We start from the raw sequence: 23,674 nt of genomic DNA on the forward strand, positions 1-23,674 counted from the left end.
TAGGGCCGGGCGCGATCGGAGAGGGCCAGATACGGATGCTGACAATACAAATGGGTGATCAGAAGAATTGGTGATGGCCCGTGTGTGGCAACTGGAAGGAGTTCTGTGATAAATTTAGAAACTTATTTGGGGGGGGGGGGTGAGATTTATGTTGCAGCAGATCCTGGTCTAATGTTAAAGGGAGAAGAGGAAAAAAAATGAGTCATTAGGAGAATATTGGTAAATATGACAACCAGTGTATCCTTTTGTAGGAGTTATGATGATTATAAAACATCAACATATTTAAAGCCAAAATGCACTGAGAACTTGGAGGATTGTCATAAATATCACAAGCCTTAGGCTGATTGAGGTCAGTCAGCCCTTTGACTAGACCACTGAAAAGCACACTGGTTCAACACTATCCTGTCCTCAGCCACCTATCCTTCTATTACGAAAATTTGCAGAATGTCTCACAAACACTTTATACAATGTTTTTAAAAAGATTTATTTATTCATGAGAATACACAGAGAGGAGAGAGAGAGCCAGAGGCACAGGTAGAGGGAGAAGCAGGCCCCATGCAGGGAGCCCGACGTGGGACTCAATCCAGGGTCTCCAGGGTCATGCCCTGGGCTGTAGGCGGCGCTAAACCGCTGAGCCACCGGGGCTGCCCCTACATTATACAATTTCTTCTGTGTTTCAGCCTGAAGGTGGAATTAATTTCATTAGAACGTTCCAGAAGCAACAAGAGGATCAGGGGGTCAACCTTCCTCCCAACTTGGCAGAACTGGTTATAAATCCCAGTTATGTACAGTCTCCAGACAGTCTTGTGTGGAGATATTTTTATGACCTTAAAGGTATAGTATGTTATTCTATGAAACCTTTTTAGTTAAGTGTTTATATATATGATTATATAGATGTATTGGATTGGGATGTAAGCTTTTTTTTTAATTTTTGATTTTTAAAAATTTTATTTATTTATTCATGAGAGACAGAGAGAGAGGCAGAGATGCAGGCAGAGGGAGAAGCAGGCTCCATGCAGGGAGCCTGATGTGGGACTTGATCCCAGGTTCCCAGGATCACACCCTGGGCTGAAGGCAGACACTAAACCGCTGAGCCACTGGGGCTGCCCTCTTTTTTTTTTTTTTTTTTTTAATAGCGGTCACAATCAGGAGGAGTTTGAAAAAATACATTTCTCTACAGAGTAGGAAATGAGAGGAAAGGAAGAGAAGCAAAAGAGAATGTTGCAGAGGATTTCAAAGGGTGATGGGTGTGCGTTGGGGCTAGAGGTGCCTTGGGAAAAAAGGCTGATGAGAGAGAAGGGTCTAGGAATGCAGGTATTGGAAGCTGTGCTAATGAATTTATACTTTACTTTGATGGGAAGGAAGAGCAATTAAGGGATTTTAAATCGATTTTAAATTAAGTTTGAAAAACTTTTTAAAAGATTTTATTTATTTATTCATGAGAAACACACACACATACAGAGAGAGAGAGAGAGAGGGAGAGGGAGAGGGAGAGGGAGAGACACAGCAGAAGGGGAAGCAGGCTCCATGCAGGGAGCCAGACGTGGACTCAATCCCGGGCCTGGCCTGAAGGTGGCGCTAAACCGCTGAGCTGCCCAAGTTTGAAATTTTAAATTAGGTTTTGTATTTATTTTTAAAAATTATTTTATTTTGAAGTTAATTGACAAGAAAACATTAATTTTAGGCGTTCAACATAATGATCCATTATTATTGTGAAATGATCCACTACACTAAGTCTAATGTCCATCGCCACACACAGTTACATAATTTTTTTTCTTGTAATGAGAACTTTTAAGATCTTAGCAACTTTCAACTATGCAATACAGTATTATTAACTATAACGGCCATATGAAGTACATCCCCATGACTTACCTATCTTATAACTAGAAGTTTGTACCTTTTGACTTCTTTCACCCACTCTGCAGCTACCTTACTCTCTCTCTGGCAGCCACCAATCTGTTGTATCTATGACCTTGTTTTTTGTTTGTAGATTCCACAAATAAGTGAGATCATATGGTATTTGACTTTCTCTGACTTATTTCCATTAGCATAATGCCTTAAGGTTCATCCGTGTTGTCCCAAATGGCAAGACCTCATTCTTTCCTCTGGCTAGATAATACTCCACTCTACGTATATGCCACATTCTCTTTATCCATTCATCCACTGATGGACGCTCAGGTTGTTTCCATATCTTGGCCGTTGTAAATAATGCTGTGGTGAATATGGGGGTGCAGATATCTTTTCGTGTTAGTGTTAGTTTTTTGAAGTGATGGCTAATCTAGCTGAATTGTGGATTGGAAGAGGACAGATGAGAGGCAAGGAGATGAGTTAGGGGCTCCTGAAGTCCCTCAAGTGAGGGATGGTGGTGGTGGCCTGCAACGTGGCAGTTTTGAGAGGGAGAGAATTATTATGAAGCAGGAGAATTTAAGAGGTAGGACTGATGGGACTTAGTGGACTGGCTTGAGGGTGAGGTACAGATTGGCCTGTAGGATGACTCTCAGGTCTGTCTGAAAGAGGTCACTCTATGTTAGAAATTGCAGGAGAGCTTGGAAGGTAGGACATTGATCTGACCGTCTCAGATCACTGTCTTAGGGGTACATAGGATGTGGTGGCAGTGGTTCCTACACACGTTTCCTGTAACTGCAGAAGAGCTTATGTACCTTAGTGGGGCTACATTTGGCTCTCCTTTTGTACTACCATTTTGAAGTATTTTATCTTGTTTTTTAAACTTTCTCTGACTCAGGTTCAAAAGAATATCAATTTCCAGGAGGAGTAATACAACTGGCACAATATTGGAAAAATGCAAGTGAACTAAGCAACCTTGAAAAAATTTTTAGTGAATTCCTGAATCAGGTAATTAAGAAAAAAACATTTGTAAATATTTTATTTATTTGAGACAGAGTGCTCAAGAGAGAGCATGAGAGGAGGTGGGGGGGGCAGGGAGGGGCTGAAGGAGAGGGGGAAGCAGACTCCCCACTCAGCAGGGAGCCCACCTCGGGGCTCCATCCCAGGACCCCAGGATCATGACTTGACCCAAATATGGATGCTTAGCTGAGCCACCAGGAGCCCTGAGAAAAAAAATTAACGATTAAGATGGATGAAATATGAGATTTAGATCGGATTCAGCCTTCTTTTGGAAAAAAGGAAAAGGAAAAATCTAGTCAAATGTTACTTGATTAATGGAAACTATTGATTGAGGCCTCTGTGGATGTGGGAGCTTTACTTCTTGGCATGGGTAGTTACATTAATGAGAAGACTGGATGCTTGTGAGACTTCTCTTTCATTTGTTTTTAAATGTTCAACTGGCTGCATTGCAACAGAGTACAACGGTGGCATCAAAATCCCTGAGTCAAGTCCTAGGGCTACTACCACTGTCCGACCCTAAGTAAATCACTCAGCCAGTCTACATTTCAATTTCATCCCCTGCAAAAAAGAGAGGGAATAATAGTACCAACCCTACAAGATTGTTGTAAGGAAAAAGAGACATCATAAAAATAAGGGATATAAAAAATTACATGTTCTCAGTGAGGGCTGCAGAAAAGTTATAATTAGGATTATATAAATGGTTAAATTGCTGAGTCGAGTGTTTGCTGAATAACTGGATTTACTTTTTCACCCCCTTTTCAAGCATCAAAATGCCCTCACTTTGAGTACACTCAGAATTTATAACAATGGACTACGACAGCCACATTTTCATTTTAATGCAAATGAAATGGGATACGTAATAAGTGGATGCGCAAAGGTAATTTCTCCAGGAACAGCTTTTTGAACTTTCCTTTTTATTGTTTTAAGGATTTATTTATTTCTGAGACACAGAGAGAGGCAGAGACACAGGCAGAGGGAGAGGCAGGCTCCCTGTGGTGAGCCCAATGTGGGACTAGACCCCAGGACCCAGGGATCACGCCCTGAGGCAAAGACAGATGCTCAACCACAGACCCACCCAGGTGTCCCTTGAATGTTCTTTTTTAATGTAGAAAGAAGGAAACAGGAGGTTTTTCTTTGTTTTGGTTCAGATGTTGGTAACATTTAAAGATTTGGTGCTAATGGCTTTGGGGGTACAGGATCCACAGAAGACAAGCCATGCTAGATAGCTTCTCACTTTGATGTTAGCATGAGAAGAGGCTAAGAACGCATCAGAAATGATAAAGAAGTGATCACTTACAGTGAAGGGTTTGAAACATTTTACAGTTTCAGACTTTCACATGTTTAGGTATTGCAAGGTTTACTGTGCTGCCCTTTGGGGAATATGAAGTAGCCCTTTGCCTCTCAGAGTAATGTGAGTGGGATGGCTGGGGAAGTGTGGAGTGGCAGCAGTAGGAAGGCCACGTATCCCTGTTTCTGCAGGAACCTTCTGATGTACGCTGGTCTTGATAAAACTGGTGACTCTTCAGAGAGTCTTGGTTTGGATGATCAGTTATATGGTTACCATAAAAAAAGCCAAACTGAAGAAAAGCCATATTATGGTAGTGACTTGACCATAGTTCTTCTGGACTTTCCCAGGACTCCCTGGGGAACTCTCCAATGGCCTACACAGGTCAAATGGATGTCTAGCTTGTATTTGTACCTTTCCAACAGGAAGAACCAAACCAGACTGAATTGCGCTGGTTATGTCATACATAGCAAAAGTCTTGTTTTATGTTTTGAGAGGTGAAGGCTTTAATACAATGGAAAAGGGCATTATGATCTCTCACAAATTATATTTCAAGAATCAGATTTTATTTTTGGTTTGCTTGTGTGTTCATGAGTGTGCATTTGTGCACGTTTCATCTCTGAGCCTTTTAAGGAAGACTGTTAGGATGCTGCAGTCCTGGAAGGCTGAATTTTCCTGAGTAAGTAGAAAGGAGGGCACGAGGACAGTAAAACACCGAAATGTAGGCTTTCTGCCTAATTGTAGAATTTATAACCCTTAATTAGAACATAGTGATTGATGTTTTTTTGCAATATATTTCACAGTATTGAACTCACTAATGCATTTTGAGGAATGTTTAGAGTATCTTTTGACTTCTGTGGGGCTATCTCACAGAAGGAGATTTTATATGAAAGATGGCCTCTTATTTCTGCTATTTACCCTCACTAAAAAAGTCCTTTTATAACTGTATGTTTTTATTCATCTGTTCTTCATTAATACTTCTCCTTAATGAATATTTGGTTTTATTTGCTTAACTTCACCATTGTTCCCCTCCCCCCCTCTAGGTGGGCATTATCAATACTCAGGGTACCATGGAGTTTAACGTTTACATTGGAGATGTGGTATTTTTCCCCGTCGGAACCCAACATTACATTAGGAGCGCATGTGATGAGGATTTGCTTTTCCTTCTTGCCTTCAGCACTGGAGACCAGGTGAATGAATATAAGCCAGTTGTAGAGGTTGCTGAGTGCCCATGGTGTATGGAATATCCTGTGAAGCAAACGTGCCTGGACCACAGGAGGCCCTAGTAAACATGAGCTGAATGAATGCATGAATGAACTAGCAGAACCTATGTGTGAAGAGAAGAATCAAATAATAATCTCATTTGGTTATAAAGGGATCTAATAGGTCACATTTTCTCCCGACTCCCGAGTTGCCAACCAGTTTGGAAAAACACACACGTAGACACAGAGACAGACAGAAACACACAGTGAGACAGATCCAGAGGGACCAATTGAGAGAGGCTGACTGAGAAAGAGAGGAAGGAGAGTGAGAGAGACAGGGAACAAGAACAGGGTCAGCCCCAGCCGCCTGGACGGCCAGTCAGACAAGCGGAGAGCGGCCTGTGTCTGGCTGTGGAGTAGGACGACGAGTTACCTGGCAGGCAACGAGGTTTGCTCTGCTGGGTATGGAGCTAGGAGAAGCCCTTTTGTTACTAGTCCCCACTCACAGGAAGACGGAGGGTCTTCCCTCATCAAAGAGAACTACCCTTTAGTAGGATAGATGCCCTTCCAAAGAGTTTCAGGTGCCTCAGCACCTCTAGTGGTCAATTGCATGAGAAGGTGAGCTCGAGGGAAGGCAGGCATACGAGGTGACCATTCACAGGAATTCATAAGGCTGTTAAGTCACACAGACAAGTACCCTGCTGTCTGGCAAGTGCCTTGACGGCTGTAGGATCTTTGTAGGGATCTGAGGACTTTGGTGCTGATACATCTTGTTTTCATTTCCCCTGCCAGTTGCAAACCCTTGACATGGATGATTATCTCCAGGCCACAGCCAACCATATCCTGGCCCAACTTTTCTTCAAGAAGCAAAGCGAGTTTAAGAAGATCCCCAAATTCAAGGAGGACCAGGCAATCAACCTGCCTTAGATTTGCCTGATGAGTTCACATTTACTCTTCCTTCCTCATCTGTTATTATTTTTAAAGAAGGATCACTTTGCTAATGAACCTGGAGCTCTTTACAGAGTAGAGGTGGGAAAGCAGGTACAAAAGAGCCGTGTGAGCTCATTTAGCTGATGGTGATTACAGGCAGTGCATGCTAAGGGAGCATTTCAATATATTCTGTGTCGATTAGTAAATCTATGGAGGAGACCCGATAAATCAATATGTTTTTGTATGGATTTTAGTGTATTTGTATATATTTATTTATTTTCCTTTTGTTACCTCAGATTTTATTACTTTCAGTGAAAAATAATTCCTTTTATGCAGATCAGTAAATCTTACTACTATGCATATATTTTTGTCGTCCTTCGCCATGAAAGAAAGTCAGCCTATGTACGTACTTACTAAGGCGCCAGAACCCACGAACCTCAAATCTCGTCTGGAGAGTACAGTATAGAACCCTTTGGCTGCTGATTCCTGACGCTTTTGTTGGAATGGAGATACTTTATACAATGGCAGAATTTTCAAGGACTCCTCATTTGACTGGTTTTATATTTACTGTTTATTAGCTGAGAAAATATTCAGTGAAACTAATTATGAATTCAGTACCTTCTTTGAATGTACTGAATTTCGTTAATCACATCGGCAACTATTTACATTTGAGGAGTAGTCATCCCTGTATTTGAGAAGCATGTGGTTTACTTAGTCCATTGGCAATGCTGGCTCTTTATGTGGATGCACACACACCACTTGTTATCAGTTGAAAACTGGTAGGGGCTGGTGGTCTCCAAGTTGGGGGCATTATCTTAGTGGAAAAGTTTGTTCAGATCTACTCTTTGCTGGGTTTTGTTTACAATTCATTTTAACAAGTGTCTGGTACCCCTTCATTGTGCCTGGGTACTGCTGTTAGTTCTGGTTTATACAGGACCATTTATATAGGCCGTTAATCCTATATAAAATTCTCAAGTCGGATCCCTTCTAACATGAGGAAGTAGCCATCTCCCTTATATACCTAATCAGATAACAGAAGGCCTGTTATCGCTTGGAACTACTGTGTATTACCTTATTACCTTTTCTGGAAGAGCCAGTCAAGATGAGACTTGATAGCAATGGGAGTTTTATGATGGCAGTGTTGTTTTGAAGAGACTTTATAGGGAATAGGTCACCATCCAGGAGGAGGAACATCATTGAGAAGATGTAGGGAACAGCACAAGGCAATAGGTATATGGAAAGAGGACATCCAGATAGAGGGGAAAATAGTCATCAAAGGTAAAAGGGCAATGTGTGTAGACAGAGTTTAAGTTTTGTTTTACTTTAGGAACTTTTTTGTGTACTATAAGCTAGTTCATAATCCATTTTCTTATATTAGCAAGTACTGTATCAGGTTTTATTTAGTAAAGATTTTATGTATCTTTGTATATTATTTTGCCATTGTAATTTTCAATGAAATCTGTTCTTGTGGTTTTATGTATTTGAAGCATTATTGGTTTCCCTATATGCATCCTTGAAATATGACTTAGGAATCCAATCTACTATGTATTTAAAAAAGAAAAATCTTAAAAATAAAAATCTAATGAAGACAATTCAATTTGAATACTGTTGGTATGTTATTCTATGGCGGGATGTGTTCTACTTCGTTACTCTAATTTTAGTCCTTTCTTTATCCCTTTTTGGGATGCTGATTTCTAGTTTCATACCATTTTATTCTCAAGGGTCACTTAGTCCACTTATACTCAAGTGCTTTAAGCTTTTTGGTTTATCAACTTTATTAATTACCAAATCCACAGATTAAAGAGTGAATTGCTCAATCAGACTGATTATTTGGCATCATTCAAGCAAACCCAGACATTTGAAAACCTCCTTTAAAACTGCACCCACCGGAACCATTTTATACACACAGTTTATAATACAGACACAGCTGATTCTTTTGAAATGGTGTGAATTGTTCTTAACTGTTTTAAGAAATCTTATAAAAGAACTCTTTAAACAGTGCTTTGAATAACTGAATGGAATGAATTAATTTGAATAGAGGAACTACAGGTTAGGTAAACAATCCTGAATGTTCCTTATTGCTTCTAAATAGTGGAGGTTGGTTATAAAACGTGTCTTGGTTCATAGCCTCATCCTTCCCTGTTGAGAAGTAATCAGGCTGCTTTTTATCACCCAAATGATTACGGAAAAGGAGAATAGTTAAATGTTACTATATAACTTGATTTCCAATGAGTGTATTTTTTCAACATTCAAAAATGACTCAGCAGTATAATTGCTTTAAAAAACTAAAAAAGATCTTTATATATTTTGGATACTCACCCTTTATCAATTGTGTCATTTGCAAATACCCTCTCCCATTCAGTTGCTTGACTTTTAGTTTTGTTGACTGTTTACTTCACTGTGCAGCAGCTTTTTATTTTGAGGTAGTCCTGATATTTTTGCTTTTATTTCCTTTGCCTTAGGAAACCTGTCTAGAAATACTGTATGTTGCTACAGATGGTGTCAGAGACAGGACTACCTGTGCTCTCCACTAAGATTTTTATTGTCTTTTCAGGTCTTATATTTAGGTCTTTAATCCATTTTGAATTTATTTTTTGGTATGGTGTTAAAAAGGAAGTAAGTGATGGGGACTAAGGAGCGTACTTGTGATGAGCAGTGGGGTTCTTATGGAATTCTTGAATCACTACACTGTACACCTGAAACTAATATAACACTGTATGTTAACTATACTGAAATTAAAACACTAAAAAAGAAAGCCCTTTCAAAAAAAAAGTCATAGTGATTCTGTGGTATAATTAGAAGTTGTAAGTGGTGTCTCCTCCACAGTCTACACTCACATTAGCTTTATGAAACTGGCATGTTCATCTTTGGAACAAGGAACAATGTTCCTTTGAAAAGATGACAACACTTAAATGTTCAGAACAGAACAGTGTTAGCTAACCAGTGTTTTCTTCATTGAACTTATGTTGGAACTGTTTGAGAAAAAGAAGTTAAAGGATAACTTAGAACTATGAAATCATATAGCTGGTAGAGGCCATGTGTCACTTAGTCTCATTACTTTAGTTTGCAGAAATGGACACTAAGTCCTGAGAAGGGTACTTTACCCAGATTGCAACATTACTCCACATGAAACAAGTCTATACTAGAAAATGCACCGTCTTCAAGTGGGAGAGGCGGCTGCTACCATCTACAGAGAGGCAGCCCCCCCCCTCCACCATGCCAGCACTTCTCCTTTGTGGGCTCCCACACACCAGAGGCCCAGGATCCAGCTGCTTTTATAAAAAGGTGGCCACAAAGATCACAGCTGAGATCACAGCTCACAATCCTGAGATCACAGCTCACAATCCTTATCTAGCAAATTCTCACTGCTTGTGTTTTATTTTAAAATTTTTATTCATTTAAAAATTTTAAAAACTGTGATAGAATATATAAAATGTAAAATTTACCATTTAATCATTGTTTAAATGGTTTTTACGTGTTTAACCTTGTATAATTCAGTTGCATTAAGTACATTCACATTTTTGTGCAGCCATTATTACCATCCATCCCCAAAACTTTTTCATCATCCCAAACAGAAACTGTTCCCCTTAAACCCTAACTCCCCATTCCTGTCTTCCTCCAGGTCCTGGTACTTTGTCTCCATGAATTTGTCTGGTCTCAGGCACCTCACATAGGTAGCATCATAAAATAGTGCTCATTTTTGTGACATTCTTACTCATTTTAAGAAATTGTGCCTTTACACAATGCTTTTGGTTAGCATTGTGATAAGATAAGCAAGAGACCCAAGATGTGTAATTTAAGTGTTTCTTATTCAATTATGTGCTTCTCTTCCCAACACTTCCCTGAATGAACTCAGTCCTTATCATGAATAACCAAAGAATGTTTATTTGTTCACTTATGTTAAGAAATCCATGGTAATAGATATGAAAAAAGTTAGAGAGGTGAGTCTATCTTAGCTCTCATATTTCCAGAGAAGGCAACATACAACTCCTTTGGTGATTTTCACGACTCTTATAAAGTTTCTTTTCCCCTACTTTTTTTTGGGGGGGTGGGGGTGGGGGAGGGAGGGTTGGAGGCTTCATTCTAGTCTTTGAAGTTTAAACATCAAGACTGTTTTGATTTTTTTAAATTAAATTTTAACAAGAAACCTTACGCGGCCTCAACAGGTGTCTTTCATATCTCTTATCTTGGCTCAGTAATGCTCAATTTCATCCTGCTGGCAATAAATCTATCACTATTATTTTAGCCTGATGCATTCAGACTTTTCCTTGGTTCAGAGGGTGGAGTAGCTCACCATGAAAAGAAGCAAGCTGTGACGTGCAGGCTAACTGGGATGTTGTGCCACACTGGTAGTAGTGAGGGGCCCTGGACTCACTCAATGTCTGACAATGCCCTTAGCACACATCCAAAGCCCACGTTGGATATCAGGGCAATAAGAAGATTCAAAACATTTAAATTATCACCTGAAAAAATCTGGAAAGGATTAGTAATTATCGTTGTTTTGTTTTGTCTCTCTTTTCAAGAAACTGAGCAGCCAGGAGGCAAGGTTTCCTTCCTTCTTCCTTTCCTCTTTCTTTTCTTCTTCTTTCTTTTTCTTTCTTTATGTCTTCTTTTTATTTATTTTTTAAAAGGGATTCTATTTATTTATTGAGAGTGTGTTTGCGTGTGCAGGAGCAGTGGGGAGGGGGAATGGGAGAGGGAGAAGGAGGAGCAGACTCCTTGCTCAGCAGGGAGACCAATGCGGGGCTTGATCCCAGGACCCTGAGATCCAGAGAGTTATCTGAGTTGGAAGCAGAGGCGCAACCAACTGAGCCACCGAGGAGCCCCAAGAGGCAGGGTTTTAAATTGTTTCTGTTTTGGTATTAAGAATGCAGTGTGCTACAGGTGTTAATACACTAAGGAATAAATTAAGTGAAAATAGACAATTATTAGTATCACTGAGTATTAGCACTGTTCAGATGATATTGTCCTTAGAAATGATTTCTCTTTGTTCATAAGGAGTTACAGATGGTAAAAGCTGAGAAGAAAAAAATCCCTGTTAGCCAAGAAGAATTGTCCTTTCAAATATACCTTCTATCTTTAAAGTGAGCCGTGGAGTTGGGTATACAGGTTTAGAGTACAGAGCTCCCACCTGGCCTAGGTGAGGGAAAAAATTCTTAACATACAGACAGCTATAGGACAGACAGAAGCAGGAATACACAAAAGGGAAAAGTTAGAGTTAAGTGTTTTTTAAAAAAATGTCCTGATTTGATCAAGGGCTGGAGCAAAAAGAAAGTCTTGAGCTTCCAATGAGCGTAAGTCTTGAATGTTCCACATAAAGTATTTGCTTTCAGATGGGATACTTTTCTAATCGGCCGCTTTACTTCACCTCGTATTTTTAGCTGCCACCCGTTTAGGTTTTTAACCTTTAACTTCATAAGTTTACAGCTTGATGGGTTTCTGCAAACTGAGCATGCTCATCCAAACAGCAGCTCAGTCAGGTGCTCTAGTCGTGTCAACTCCTGTCATTGCTCCCAGTATGATAAAATTAGTTGTTCCTGTTTTTGAACTTTATGTAAATGGAATCATACCAAATGTGCCTTTGGTACCTGACTTCTTTTGTTCAATTTTGTATTTTGTGAAACTCACTCATGTTGTGGCTCCTTTCCTTAGTATTTATGCTTCTTAATTCTTTCTTTCCTTTCTCTTCAGATAAACCCTTGGCTTTTATGTGTCACCTTCTTGATTCAGTGTTGACAGCCATGGCACGTACATAGAGTGATCTAACTCCGATCCTCATGGCGGCTTTTGATGGCTGAGGCTGTCCCTGCTCTTTCAGCTCTACATGGTTATCTGGAAGGTAACTGTGTTCCAAGCAGTGGAAAGTCTGTATACTTCTAATTCATTAATCTGTGCCTGCTGGCTTATAGTTTGATTAATTGTAGCCTCTTGGAAATTTCAAAAGAACACTGGCCCTGGGGAAACAAGGAACCAACTGTTCCCAGAAGATCAAACTTGACTAGCCAGAAAATAGCCAGCCCTGATATCAGCAAGTGTGCTTGAGATTATGTCGAGAATGCTTCCCATGCACACTGACCCTTACCACTTCCTGTGCCTCCCCCTGAAAAAACTCCTACTTGGTCCAGGACCTTGGAGATGACGTTTGGGCTGCAGTCTGCTATCTTCCCAGGTCACCTGCTTCCTGAATAAAGCAACCTTTCCTTTCCAACCAACACTCTTGAGTATTGCCTTTTGAGCCAAGAGCAGAGGAACTTGGGCTTCAGAACTAAGAAGAAAGGAGGTCAAGGTCAGCTTGCCCTGCAGCATCTTTTCCTTTAACACTCTCCTCCTCTTTCCAATCCATTCCAACCCAGTTCCCAGGTAGCGGGAGTGTGGTGCATTATACCAGCCAGGTTAGATAACATGGCAATGCTTTTCCAAACAGGATTCACTTTCCTCTGTAATTAGGGAGGGAGCAGTGGAGGGATGTGGTCTAGGAAGAGATTATCAGCTTTCAAAAAGGGTTAGTCTGTTTGGCTGGTAATTTGTTCATGATTTCTTTCCCCCTCTTCTGGTCAGCTTGCACACGAGAAATGAAATAATACTTTATAAAATATATAAATAACTTTAACTTTTTTTGGAGAGACATTTAAATTGTATAAGCACATAACTTAGATGAAACAATGCAAGGGCTTTGATCCATTCAACCTTGTGCAATTAATTTTTTAAAGATTTTTTCCATGTCCTTTTGCAACATGAAACTTATAATAGTAGCTCTGTAATTTTGTAGGTCATCTTTTTACTAAGTACTAGTCAAATTCATTCCTCTTCCTGTACAATACAGAGATAAAGCCAATAGTTGTCTGAATTTGTCAACTTCAAAAGCTTCTGCAGTATCAAGAAAATCAATAGGATGTCTCACCCCTCTTGCAACTTATTCTTCTGGCTTCAAAGATAGAGAAATTCCCTGGAATGAAGTCAACTCAAAATTTTAAGTTACAGCTGAAGAGTTTACAAAACAAGGTATTTACAAGATAATTTTGCATTTTTTCTGATACCTCTTTATATATTACAGTCACTATCTGCCACAGTGGGAGAAATTTAGGAGGAAGTAGGAGTGCCTGTGATTTTACATGCTAGGGGAGATACAGACCCTCTTGTAATTCTGCAGTGGCTGCACGAAGGGGAGGAAGAGTGGTGTAATATGGTGCAAAGAGTAGTGAATCCTTTTGGCAGTTCCCCTCTTAATATTCAGTGACACTTGCTGACTGTTTGGAAAAACCACTCCCGAGATAACAGCTGATTCAGAAGGTCCCTTCCATTAGTCTCTTCTTGGGGCGTGAGAACCATTTTGACTCGCAATAGGGAAATGTTGAAAATTCTGTGTATGCAGACACTATAAATTCCCCAAGTACAACACATAAAGGTCAAATGGATTAGAAAACTCATCTTTTGAAGCTTTAAGAGGTGGAGGAGTATTGGTGGAAAATTTTAATTATTTTGGGACAGACGCTGGTAAGGACAGCTTAATTTGAATGATGGGGTAGACGAAGGGCTGGGGCTCCAACCATCAGTGATGCATCCACAATAGGAAATCCACATGAACTTGAATTACTATCTGAAGCCTTTCCCTAAAGCGTCTTTGTTTAAAGGAGAGAGAACCTCATTCACTAAATGCCACAAGCCAGATTACTCTGTCACCAGCTATGGCACCTCCATAACAACCTGGAATGCCATATGACTTGTTACTGTGTTTTAGAGAATTCTTGCTTGTGGTGATCCCACATCCTTCACCAAAGGCCCTTTATGTGCTGCTGTACTCCTTGACTTCCAGATCCTCACCAGTGCTCCATCTCCCCTCCCCTGGTATTCAGGAAAGCTGTAGGAGGAAAAAAGACACCCTCAGAGCTGGGAAGGGACCATATCGACCAGTTCCATGAAGTCCAGACGATGCTCTTACAGTACTGTAAGCAGTCCATAAAGTTGGGGCTGGGAGAGGGGCAAGCCAAATTGGGGGTGCTTGGTGCCCCTACTAGCCTTCACACTGCTCCGCTTCAAACAAAAGGGTTTGAAACTCAATGACCTAGTCCAATCATTTTCCTTTCCAGATAAGGAAATTGAGGCCTGAAGAGCTGGTTTTATAGGTCCAAAGTCCGTGGAGATAAAATTGCTCTAGAAAAAGATGATTTCGGGAATCTCTGGGTGGCTCAGCGGTTTGGTGCCTGCCTGAGTCCCAGGATCGAGTCCCGCATCGGCTCCCTGCATGGAGCCTGCTTCTCCCCTCTGCCTGTGTCTCTGCCTCTCTCTCTGTCTCTCATAAATAAAGAAAATCTTTTTTTAAAAAAAAAAAAAGAAAGAAAAAGATTTCTGGGAACCAGGAGCCCAGCTCTCACTCATGGAGGAGAGTGTTGAAGGGAAACGTTACTTTGTAAAGCGTTGGTTGCATCGAGAGGTTTTGAGCTTCCCAACGATGTGTTCAATACGTTCTTTCGATTCTCTATGTTTTTGGAAGACAGCTTTGGGGGGTTTCAACTAGTGCTTCTCCTGGCAACGTGGAGCCAAGTGTGGGGTACGATGGTGAGGACCACTCCTCGACTTCAGGCTCACCTTAGTGCAGAGCTGCTGAAGACCATTCCCCGACTTCAGGCTCACCCTTAGCACATAGCTGCCTTCCCATCTCAGAGGGGCCACGGTGAGGTGGTAAGCACGCCTGATTCAGGCCCGGTGGTTCCTGGACGTCCGCTCTCGGCGGACCGGCTGTGGATCATGCACCCCCGGCCCCAGCTGTGGCTGCCGCGGGCGCCTCTGCCTGGCGGTTCCCACGCGCTCGCCTACCCAACGCGGCAGCTCAACAGGACGCAAAGCGAGCTTCGGGTCTCCCCTCCCGACGGGTCACCTGCGTGCCCCGCATCCCGGCTCCGGGCGGCCGTGCCCCTTCGCTTCCCCAAGCCCCGACTCTTGGAGCTGCCCCAGCCCTCTGCCCCCGCTGACAGCCCGCTCCGAGCCCCCGCTCGGCTGCTCACCTGCTCCTTCTGCCTCCGCACCCGGTGCGCGGCTCGGTGGCGCGGCCGTACCTCCTCCAGCGCCCCCCCCCCCCCCGCAGGGGCCTCCCCGTGGCGCGGCCTCGCTCTACACTGAGCACCTGGCCCGGCGGTGCGCCGCACACGGCAGCCCGACCGCGGAGCCTTCGGCCTTCCGGACCTTGCGGGTGTCCTCCCGGTACTCACCCCGGCGGACGCGGGACACCGCCGGCCGCTCCAGCCGCCGTAGCCGGAGGCGGCCCGAGCACATGCAGGCGGGAAAGCCGCGCAAGCCTCTGAGCTCTCGCGAGACCGGCGGCAGAAGGGGCCGAATGGGCCGCCGGGAAGGGTCGTGGCGGCCTGGCTTCCGGCGCGGAGGCCGCGCGCTTCCGGTCAGCGCGGGGATGCGAGGCACCTCCCTCGGAGAGTCGGGAGCCCGAGGCCCCTGAGCGCGGGGCGCAAAGCGCGGGCTGCGTGACCCGAGGACCGCTAAGGGGTGCGGGCCGCGAGCCCACCCCTGGGGCCCGGCCCCTTGAGCCCCGGCGCCGCGCCCAGGAGACGCCGGAAGTGGGAAGGGACGGAGAGGAGGGCGGCGGACTGAGGCCCGGCGGCAGGGGGAGCCACACGGCGTGCGGGCCACGTGATAGCGACGTCAGAACCGATGACGCGGGTTGGGCGTGGGGGGTGGGGGCATAGCTGGGGTCGCAGCGTTCATGCTTAACTTTACGCCCGCTGTTGCCGACCCTGCCATCCAGAAGGCTTCTGTTGATTTAGATTCTCGCCGCCGGTGTGTTCCTTTCTCCAAACTCTTGAAAACACTGTATGATCAATAATCATCAGCCCGGCGCAGTCCCACAGGCAGAAAATCATATATTGTTTTAGTTTATGTGTCCTTAGTTCCCCGTGAAGTATGAGCATCTTTTACATCTTTAGGGGCGACTTGCGGTCTTTACTTCTGTGAATTGTCTTTTGTGTTTTTTAATTGCCAGATTATAAAAAGTCTTTTTTGTTCCTTGGTATTTAACATTGCACCTTATTTACTTTTTTTTTTGTTTTTGTTTTACGTAAGGTTTTATTTATTCATGAGAGAGACAGGCAGAGGGAGAAGCAGGCTCCCTGCAGGGAGCACAATGCGGGACTCGAGCCCAGGACCGCGGGGTCACCTGAGCCAAAGGCAGATCTTCAACCGGTGAGCCACCAGGGATCCCATCTTCCTATTTTTTTTTCTTTTTAAAATATTTTATTTATTTATTTGAAAGACAGAGGGAGCAAACAGCAGGCGGGGTGAGTGCGGAGGGACAAGCAGCATCCTGCTGAGTGAGGAGCCTTAGGGCTCAGTCCCAGGACCTGATGACCCGAGCCAAAGTCAAAGTCAGGTAACGGACTGACTACCCAGGTGCCCCAAACTTTTATCTTACTTTGGGGTGTTTTGCTGGTCATGGAGTTTTACATGTTCAGATAGTCACCTGTGTTAGCCTTTTCTTTTATGGGATATAGTTTGTTGTCTTGCTTAGGAAAGTGTCTCTTACCCCTTCTCATATGAATAGTCATCCATAGTCTTAAGTTTTCTGTGGTTTAATCATTACCTTGAAATGCTTTAGGGGCCGGCCGGATGGCTCCATGGTCTTTCCTCCGCCTGGGGCGTGACCCCCGGGATCACAGGATCGAGTCCCCCGTCGGGCTCCCTGCAGGGAGCCTGCTTCTCCCTCGGCCTATGTCTCTGCGTCTCTCTCTCTCTCTCTCTCTCTCTCTCTTTCTGCGTCTCAGGAATAAATAAATAAAATCTTTAAAACAAAACAAAACAAAACAAAACACTGTTTTAGTAACCTGGAGTCTATTCAGGTTGGTCGGCGCAGGAGCTTGGGAGCCGGCTAGTCCTCCCGGGTCTCAGAGCGCGCCCTCGCTGTGGCAGGTGTGCAGGTCATCACCCTGATGGGTGGCAGGGAGTGGCAGTGAGCCTGCGCCCGGGCTGGGCCGGGAGAGGCCTCCGCCCCCGCCTGCTGCGGGCACCCTGGGAGGTGGGGGGGGGGCGTGCGCCCCCTTGCTCTCCATCCAGCTCTCGAGGCACAGCCAGCCCCAGTCATGCGGGTGAGGTGGCCTTAGGCCCGCCCCCCCCCCCCCCACGCCCCGCCGTGGCCCAAGGGCTGCCCTCGGAGTTGGGCGAGCAGCCCGCGGGCAGGCCCACTGCTCGTGCTGTTGTCCTTGTGGAGCCCCAGGGGTTTGGGGCAAAAAGTAAGCGGCCTGTGAAGCAGGGAATCCCATCTGATTTATCCAGGGGTTAGCCTGCCATCTAACTTCATCACCGAATAGTTCATCTTTGCGTCGCTGATTCAAAATGTCACTTTTATTACAAATATATTGTGTTGGTTCCACCTCCGGGTTCTCTGTTCTGCGCTGTCTGTCCTCTGCATAGTAGCCTTGTCGGCTGTTTCACTGTCTTCAAGGGTAGGTCTCCCTTGAATCACTCTTTTCCTGATTTCTAGCTCTTGTATTTTTATTCTTTCAGATGAACTTCATATTATTTTTCCATATTCCAAAAAATTTATATTGGGTTTTTGATTGGAGTAGAATTAAACACATAATTTGAAAGTATTGACAGAAAATGAACTGCTTAATGTAAAAACACAATATTTTGAATCACGTAAGTCATACTTTGTATATTTCAGAAGGGTTTTATAGTTTTTCTCATGTAGCTTTCTTGTTTCTCAGTAAGAGTGGGTCATACTCGATCCTGGGTCTCTAGGATCACCCCTGGGCTAAAGGCAGGCGCTAAACCGCTGAGCCACCCAGGGATCCCCTGAAGCCTATTTCAAATAGGGCCTGAGATACCCCTTTGGCAGGTAGCTAATGGAGTGTAATGACCAGTGAGAGGAGGGATCTCCCCACTTCATGGAATGCAACACTGAAGATCCCAAAGAATGCAGAGCATCTCTGGCTTTTCAAGGCCCCTAGAACATCAGCACAGTGGATGAAGGATTTATCAGCAGCACAGGCTGCAGCGCGCGGCAGTACGAGCAGCAGAATCATTGGTACCAGGCATAACCATGACACCTAGTGACAGTAGCAGTGGTTGGAGGATGCAGAGGTACCTGGAAGAAATGACAGGTGCTTTCCAGAGGAGGCAGTTCCTCTTGGGGATGACATGAGCGAAGATGGTGGCTGGGGCTCCTGAGCTTGTTTGTTGGTATACTTGAGGCAGTCCTTGGGGATTCTCAGGAAATGCGCAAGGTAGCTTTGAGGGTTTTAGGGTCCTATCTCGCAGGTAACTGTAGGAGCCAGCAGAACATGGGTAATGAGTTTTCCTATGTTCCTTGGTGTACCTATGAGCTGGAATGTTCTCAAAGCAACACGGGTTGCCAGGTGAAGGAATTATTCTTAAATAGGCGATAGGAGTTCTAGCAGAGCAAGACAGTTTACTGCTGTCTCTGAGATTCTCTGTGCATTCCGTTTTAGTGACACACACATACTTCTAGGTTTAGAGAATCTGGGAAACAGTGGGTTAAACAACATTGAATGGGTGTTATTTTTTTTTGAAGATTTATTTATTAGAGTGTGTGTGTGTGTGTGAGAGAGAGAGAGAGAGAGAGAGAACAAGTGAATGCACGAGTAGGGGGAGGAGCAGAGAAAGAGAATCTCAAGCCAACTCCCCACTGATTGGGAAGCCCAGTGCAGGGCTCCATCTCATGACCCTGAGCTCATGACCTGAGCTGAAACCAAGAGGCGGGCACTCAACTGACTGAGCCACCCAAGGACCCCTGCATGGATGTTCTTAATCGACTCAGGGTCTCCGGTGTCCTGGTCTCTTCAAGTCCTGTTGAACACCTACCAGGTGGCTGGGGTGAGTACCACAGCCGTGATCCTGGCAGTGTAGACAGGGAGATGATGTTAACACAGACTGTGAGTCTGTAGGTAGAAGGGTGTTCAGCATTTCCCAAGTTTACCCCATGGATCTCTTCTAAAGGGATGCCAGTGAACAGCGCTCGTGTTCTGTGGAGTGCAGCTTAGGAGCACCTTGCTGGATCAAAGGAAGAACAGTGGGGAGGAGAGCTGCGTTGCCATATGGCTGTCTGGTCTCTAAAGACAAAGAAACAGTATACACCATAGAAAGTGCTTTTATATTTATATTTATATATATATATATATATATATATATTAAGATTTATTCATGAGAGACACAGAGAGAAAGAGAGGCAGAGACACAGGCAGAGGGAGAAGCAGGCTCCATGCAGGGAGCCCGATGTGGGACTCAATCCCAGGACCCTGGGGTCGCGCCCTGAGCTGAAGTCAGACGCTCAACCACTGAGCCCCCAGGCGTCTCAGAAAGTGCTTATAAATGTAAAATCTCAAATTGGGATTAAGTGACAGGAAGGAGATTCTGAATTGCCCTCATCATCCAGAGTCCTAGGAAGGCCCTGTGTACAAGAGCTGGGTTGTTCACATTTGGTTAAAGACTGAGGGCCTATGTTAAAGTCACATAGTGGCTGGTCCAGGTTCCAGGACTGTGAAAAACGACAACTGGTACTTGACTTAGGTAATTTATTTTATTACTTTTTTCATTTTTAAAGATTCCATCCATTCATGAGAAATAGAGAGAGAGAGAAGCAGAGACCCAGGCAGAGGGAGAAGCAGGCTCCATGCAGGGAGCTCGATGTGGGACTCGATCCGGGGTCCTCAGGATCATGCCCTGGGCTGAAGGTGGCACTAACCCGCTGAGCCACCCGGGCTGCCCGACTTAGGTAATATTTACTTTGATTTGTTAGCACAGTACTTCTTTTTCTCTCTCACTCTTGGTTTTTTGTTTGTTTTTTGCTTACATTATTTCCAAATAATTTGGAAACCTTTATCTCCCCTCTCACATTTATAGTTGATATTTAAAACTTTTTAAGCTTAGTTTTACAGTTATGATGCAGTTACCAGATTATTGCATCTTATTTATGTGCTTCAAATATATTTTAGAAGTTGATTTAAATTATCTATTCATAAAATATGCCCATCATGTAATTAATTGAAAAAAATCATTTCTTATTGTCAATCCAAATAACCAAATCACAACTTCCTGACAAATATTTTCTTAAAGTTTTTCAATTCCATTTAACTGCATTCCTATGACAGCCAACCCACTTCTGAATTCTCATCCTAAAGTAGAGGGAGAAAGAGCAAGAGAGAGAAGACAGAAACTTGCCTTCAGTGTGATACTGGATGAATAAGGCCTTACCCTACGGTTTCCTGCAGTACTTGCTTTGTCCTCACAGGATTCTGTTTCAGGGGCCGTACTCTCCTAAACTGTGGTTTTTGTGACCTGGCGGTGATTGAAACCCAGGACAGTGCTTCGGGGTAGGTTGGGGAAGGCTGTGTCTTTCCTTTCTGAGGAGGGAAAGGAGGATTGTTGAAGAGGAGGTAGCAGAAGGCCCCTGCCCCCATCAGTGGCCTGTTAGGGTTGTCACTTTTAGGAAAAGATGTGGACATTTGGGATCTAGGGTCCATGCCCATGTGTTCCCTGAAAGCCTTTCTGTGCTCCAGCTTACTTGTACCAGTTAAAGGACCGCTGCTGAACTATGGCCCGTGACCAGAAAGCTGTGGAAAGAAGGCATCTCTAAGTTCACAGTCAGTGGAGAGGTAGGGGCCTCTGTTCTTCCTCAGTGAGGCACTCTGACATTCACATCCCAAGTTCACTGTTTGCAGCCCACATGTGGGGATGGATCTGCAGGCTGAGGAACCTAGAGCTGGAGCCCATAGATATTTGCATCATTTCTGGCTTGGGTTTGGAAGGAGGGGGCCCATCACCTGGGTGGGTATCCTGTTACAAAAGGGGGAACTTCTTACTGCGGCTGGGTTGCATTCTTCTGCCTTAGCCTTCTCCTGTGCCTGGGTCTCTCCTGCTTCCCCGGTGCCGGGTTTCAGAGTCGCAGGCCTATCCTTACCTATATAATCCTCCCGTTGCTGAGCCCACCAGTCTCGGGGGAGGACTGCTGTCTCCCTACCCTCAGTCAGGGCAGTAGTTGCCACCTGTGACCTAGTGCCCACATTCATAAAACCTCCATAGTCCTTGAGCTGTCAGAGTGGGCCTCTTTCTAGATAATCTTCTAGCTTCCTGCAGTCCTCCTATAATACTTGCAATGTTGGCCTTTCTCCCCTAAGTTGTCAAGATGTTTTATTTCCACTGCCAGGGTGGGAACTCCTTGGGGGCAGGTTTTTGCTTTTTTTCCCCCCTCCTTATTCATTTTTGTTTCCTCTGTAGTACAGGAAAGGGGTATCACACACAGTAGGTGCTCAACAAATACTGGTTGAATGAATGAAATTGGAGATGACATAATATTAAGTGTATGAGCTATGCCTTGCTAAGACTCAGGTCACAACTATAAAATAAAATTCATATAAAGGAAAATATGGACATCAGATATACATCTGAGGCTGTAATATCCACGTCTTGAGCATGGATATTATTGGCTTATGTATTATTGATAAGGAAATTCATGGAATCTGAGCAGGTGGCTCTACATTTTTTTAACTACGTTTTTATTTTAATCCCAGTATAGTTAACACACAGTGTTATATTAGTTTCAGGTGTACAATATAATGATTCAACAATATGGTGGCATTTTGTGGTTAGGATGTCAAGCCTGAAACCCCAAGTCTGAAGCTGGACCCACCTTGCCTCTGGGCACCAGATGGCGCTCACACACCATCAGAGAAGGTATTTGCACATTTACAAGTTCTTGTTTACCAAAGGAGATAGCTGTGCCTCTATGTGAAACTCTGCAACAAATTGATTTCTTACAGACTTCTGGGCCATTGCTTTAGTTTCCGAAGAAGGGTTTAATACATACACATGAAAACCTGGTTGTAAAGCACCCAGCTCAGGCTGTGGTGAAGGCCAAATCCTGTTTCTGTGAATGCGGTGACTTGTCTTCTTATGTGGTCTTTGTGCCTTTTAAACGGCTTTTTGGGGATCCCTGGGTGGTGCAGTGGTTTGGCTCCTGCCTTTGGCCCAGCGCGCGATCCTGGAGACCCGGGATTGAGTCCCACGTCGGGCTCCTGGTGCATGGAGCCTGCTTCTCCCTCTGCCTGTGTCTCTGCCTCTCTCTCTCTCTCTCTCTCTCTGTGTGTGACTATCATAAATAAAGAAAAATTTAAAAAAATATATTAAAAAAAAATAAACGGCTTCTTACTCCTTATGGGGAAAAGGTAGATGCAAGGGGGAGGGTATTCTCAGGAACCACTGTGACCTGGGAAACCCGGGACCCAAGTACTTGGCAGATCACTTGCCCTGAGCGAGCAAACCTGGGTTTCTTCGTACAGGGAATGAGGACACTGCCTCAGTGCTCAGGCCTGTGGGGAGGTGAGTTTTTACTATGTCTTGTCCCCTCTCATGTCCTTAGTTTGCAAAACCCTGGGGCCATAATCTCTCTGCTGTTTTTGCTCCTCCATCATTAGTCCGCAGGGATGAAGTGGTAAAAACAACAAAACAGGCTCTGCCGCTTACCACCTGAGCTGGTGGTGTGGTCTTTGAGCCTCAGTTTACTTGTCTGTAACATGAGATTAACAGTACACACTTGAAAAGGTTGTTTTTATAAGAATCGAACAAAATAACAACTATATGGTCAGTCATGTGCTTTCTCATACCTCTGAATAAACAAATGCAGACTAACCCAAACCAAGAATTTGAGTGAATTTCTCCATTGATTCATTTTCCAATCTTACTACTTCTAAGCATCACGTTTGTTTCTCTTCAGTTGGGCTGGCTCTTTATGACATGATGTTTCCCATTCATTCTTTTGTGAGACAGATATTTACTGAGTACCCAGTATGCTCCAGGCACTGTACAAAATACTCCTGAGACGATGACAGCAAAAACAAAATCCCTGACCTCATGGAATGTGTGTTTTGTGGCAGAGAGAAATAATAAACAAATAAACACATGTAATTACAAATATGTATATGAAGGAAAAAAACAAGTGCCGTGGTTTTAAAAAAATAACAGTGAGAGGAGGGATGTGTTAGGTTAAGGAGGGAATGGAGACGAGGGGGGAATACTTTCCTGTGGAGTAGGCGAGGAAACAATCCATGAATGCCTGCTAAGGGATTTTTATTTTTATTATCCTTAAATAATAAATGCAGCTATGGTTATGATAAAATAATACTATCCTGTAATATGTTGCAGTCTTATGTTAATATATTTCTTTGGGAGATTGGATCAGGAGATTGGATCATTGTTTTACCCGGAGCTTTACTGTCAGCCTGGTCTATATAGGTGCCTGCCAAAAGCTTGTTGAATGAATAAATGGTTACATCTGCCACTCAGGGTAGGCAAGGCAGGTATTATTGCTCCATTTCAGGAATGTTAGATGACTTGTCCCTGGCCTTATGGGTCACAAGGGAGTCACAAGAATTAG

At 43.8% G+C, this 23,674-nt stretch overlaps 1 protein-coding gene across 2 annotated transcripts in view; it reads left to right on the top strand.

The window, feature by feature from the left end:
• Positions 1 to 7,874, top strand: part of LOC115333219 (legumin J-like) — a 45,405-nt gene extending 37,531 nt beyond the window's left edge. Inside the window, exons 6-10 of one of the 2 annotated variants that reach the window (XM_072757316.1) lie at positions 681 to 834; positions 2,744 to 2,853; positions 3,629 to 3,742; positions 5,194 to 5,340; positions 6,145 to 7,874. In XM_072757316.1, coding sequence (XP_072613417.1) covers positions 681 to 834; positions 2,744 to 2,853; positions 3,629 to 3,742; positions 5,194 to 5,340; positions 6,145 to 6,279 — 660 coding nt within the window. In that variant the 3' untranslated portion in view covers positions 6,280 to 7,874. 2 annotated transcript variants of the gene reach the window in all.
• Positions 7,875 to 23,674: the final 15,800 nt, after the last annotated feature.

Source organism: Vulpes vulpes, chromosome 5 (genome assembly GCF_048418805.1).
Source record: "Vulpes vulpes isolate BD-2025 chromosome 5, VulVul3, whole genome shotgun sequence".
Lineage (NCBI taxonomy): Eukaryota > Metazoa > Chordata > Mammalia > Carnivora > Canidae > Vulpes > Vulpes vulpes.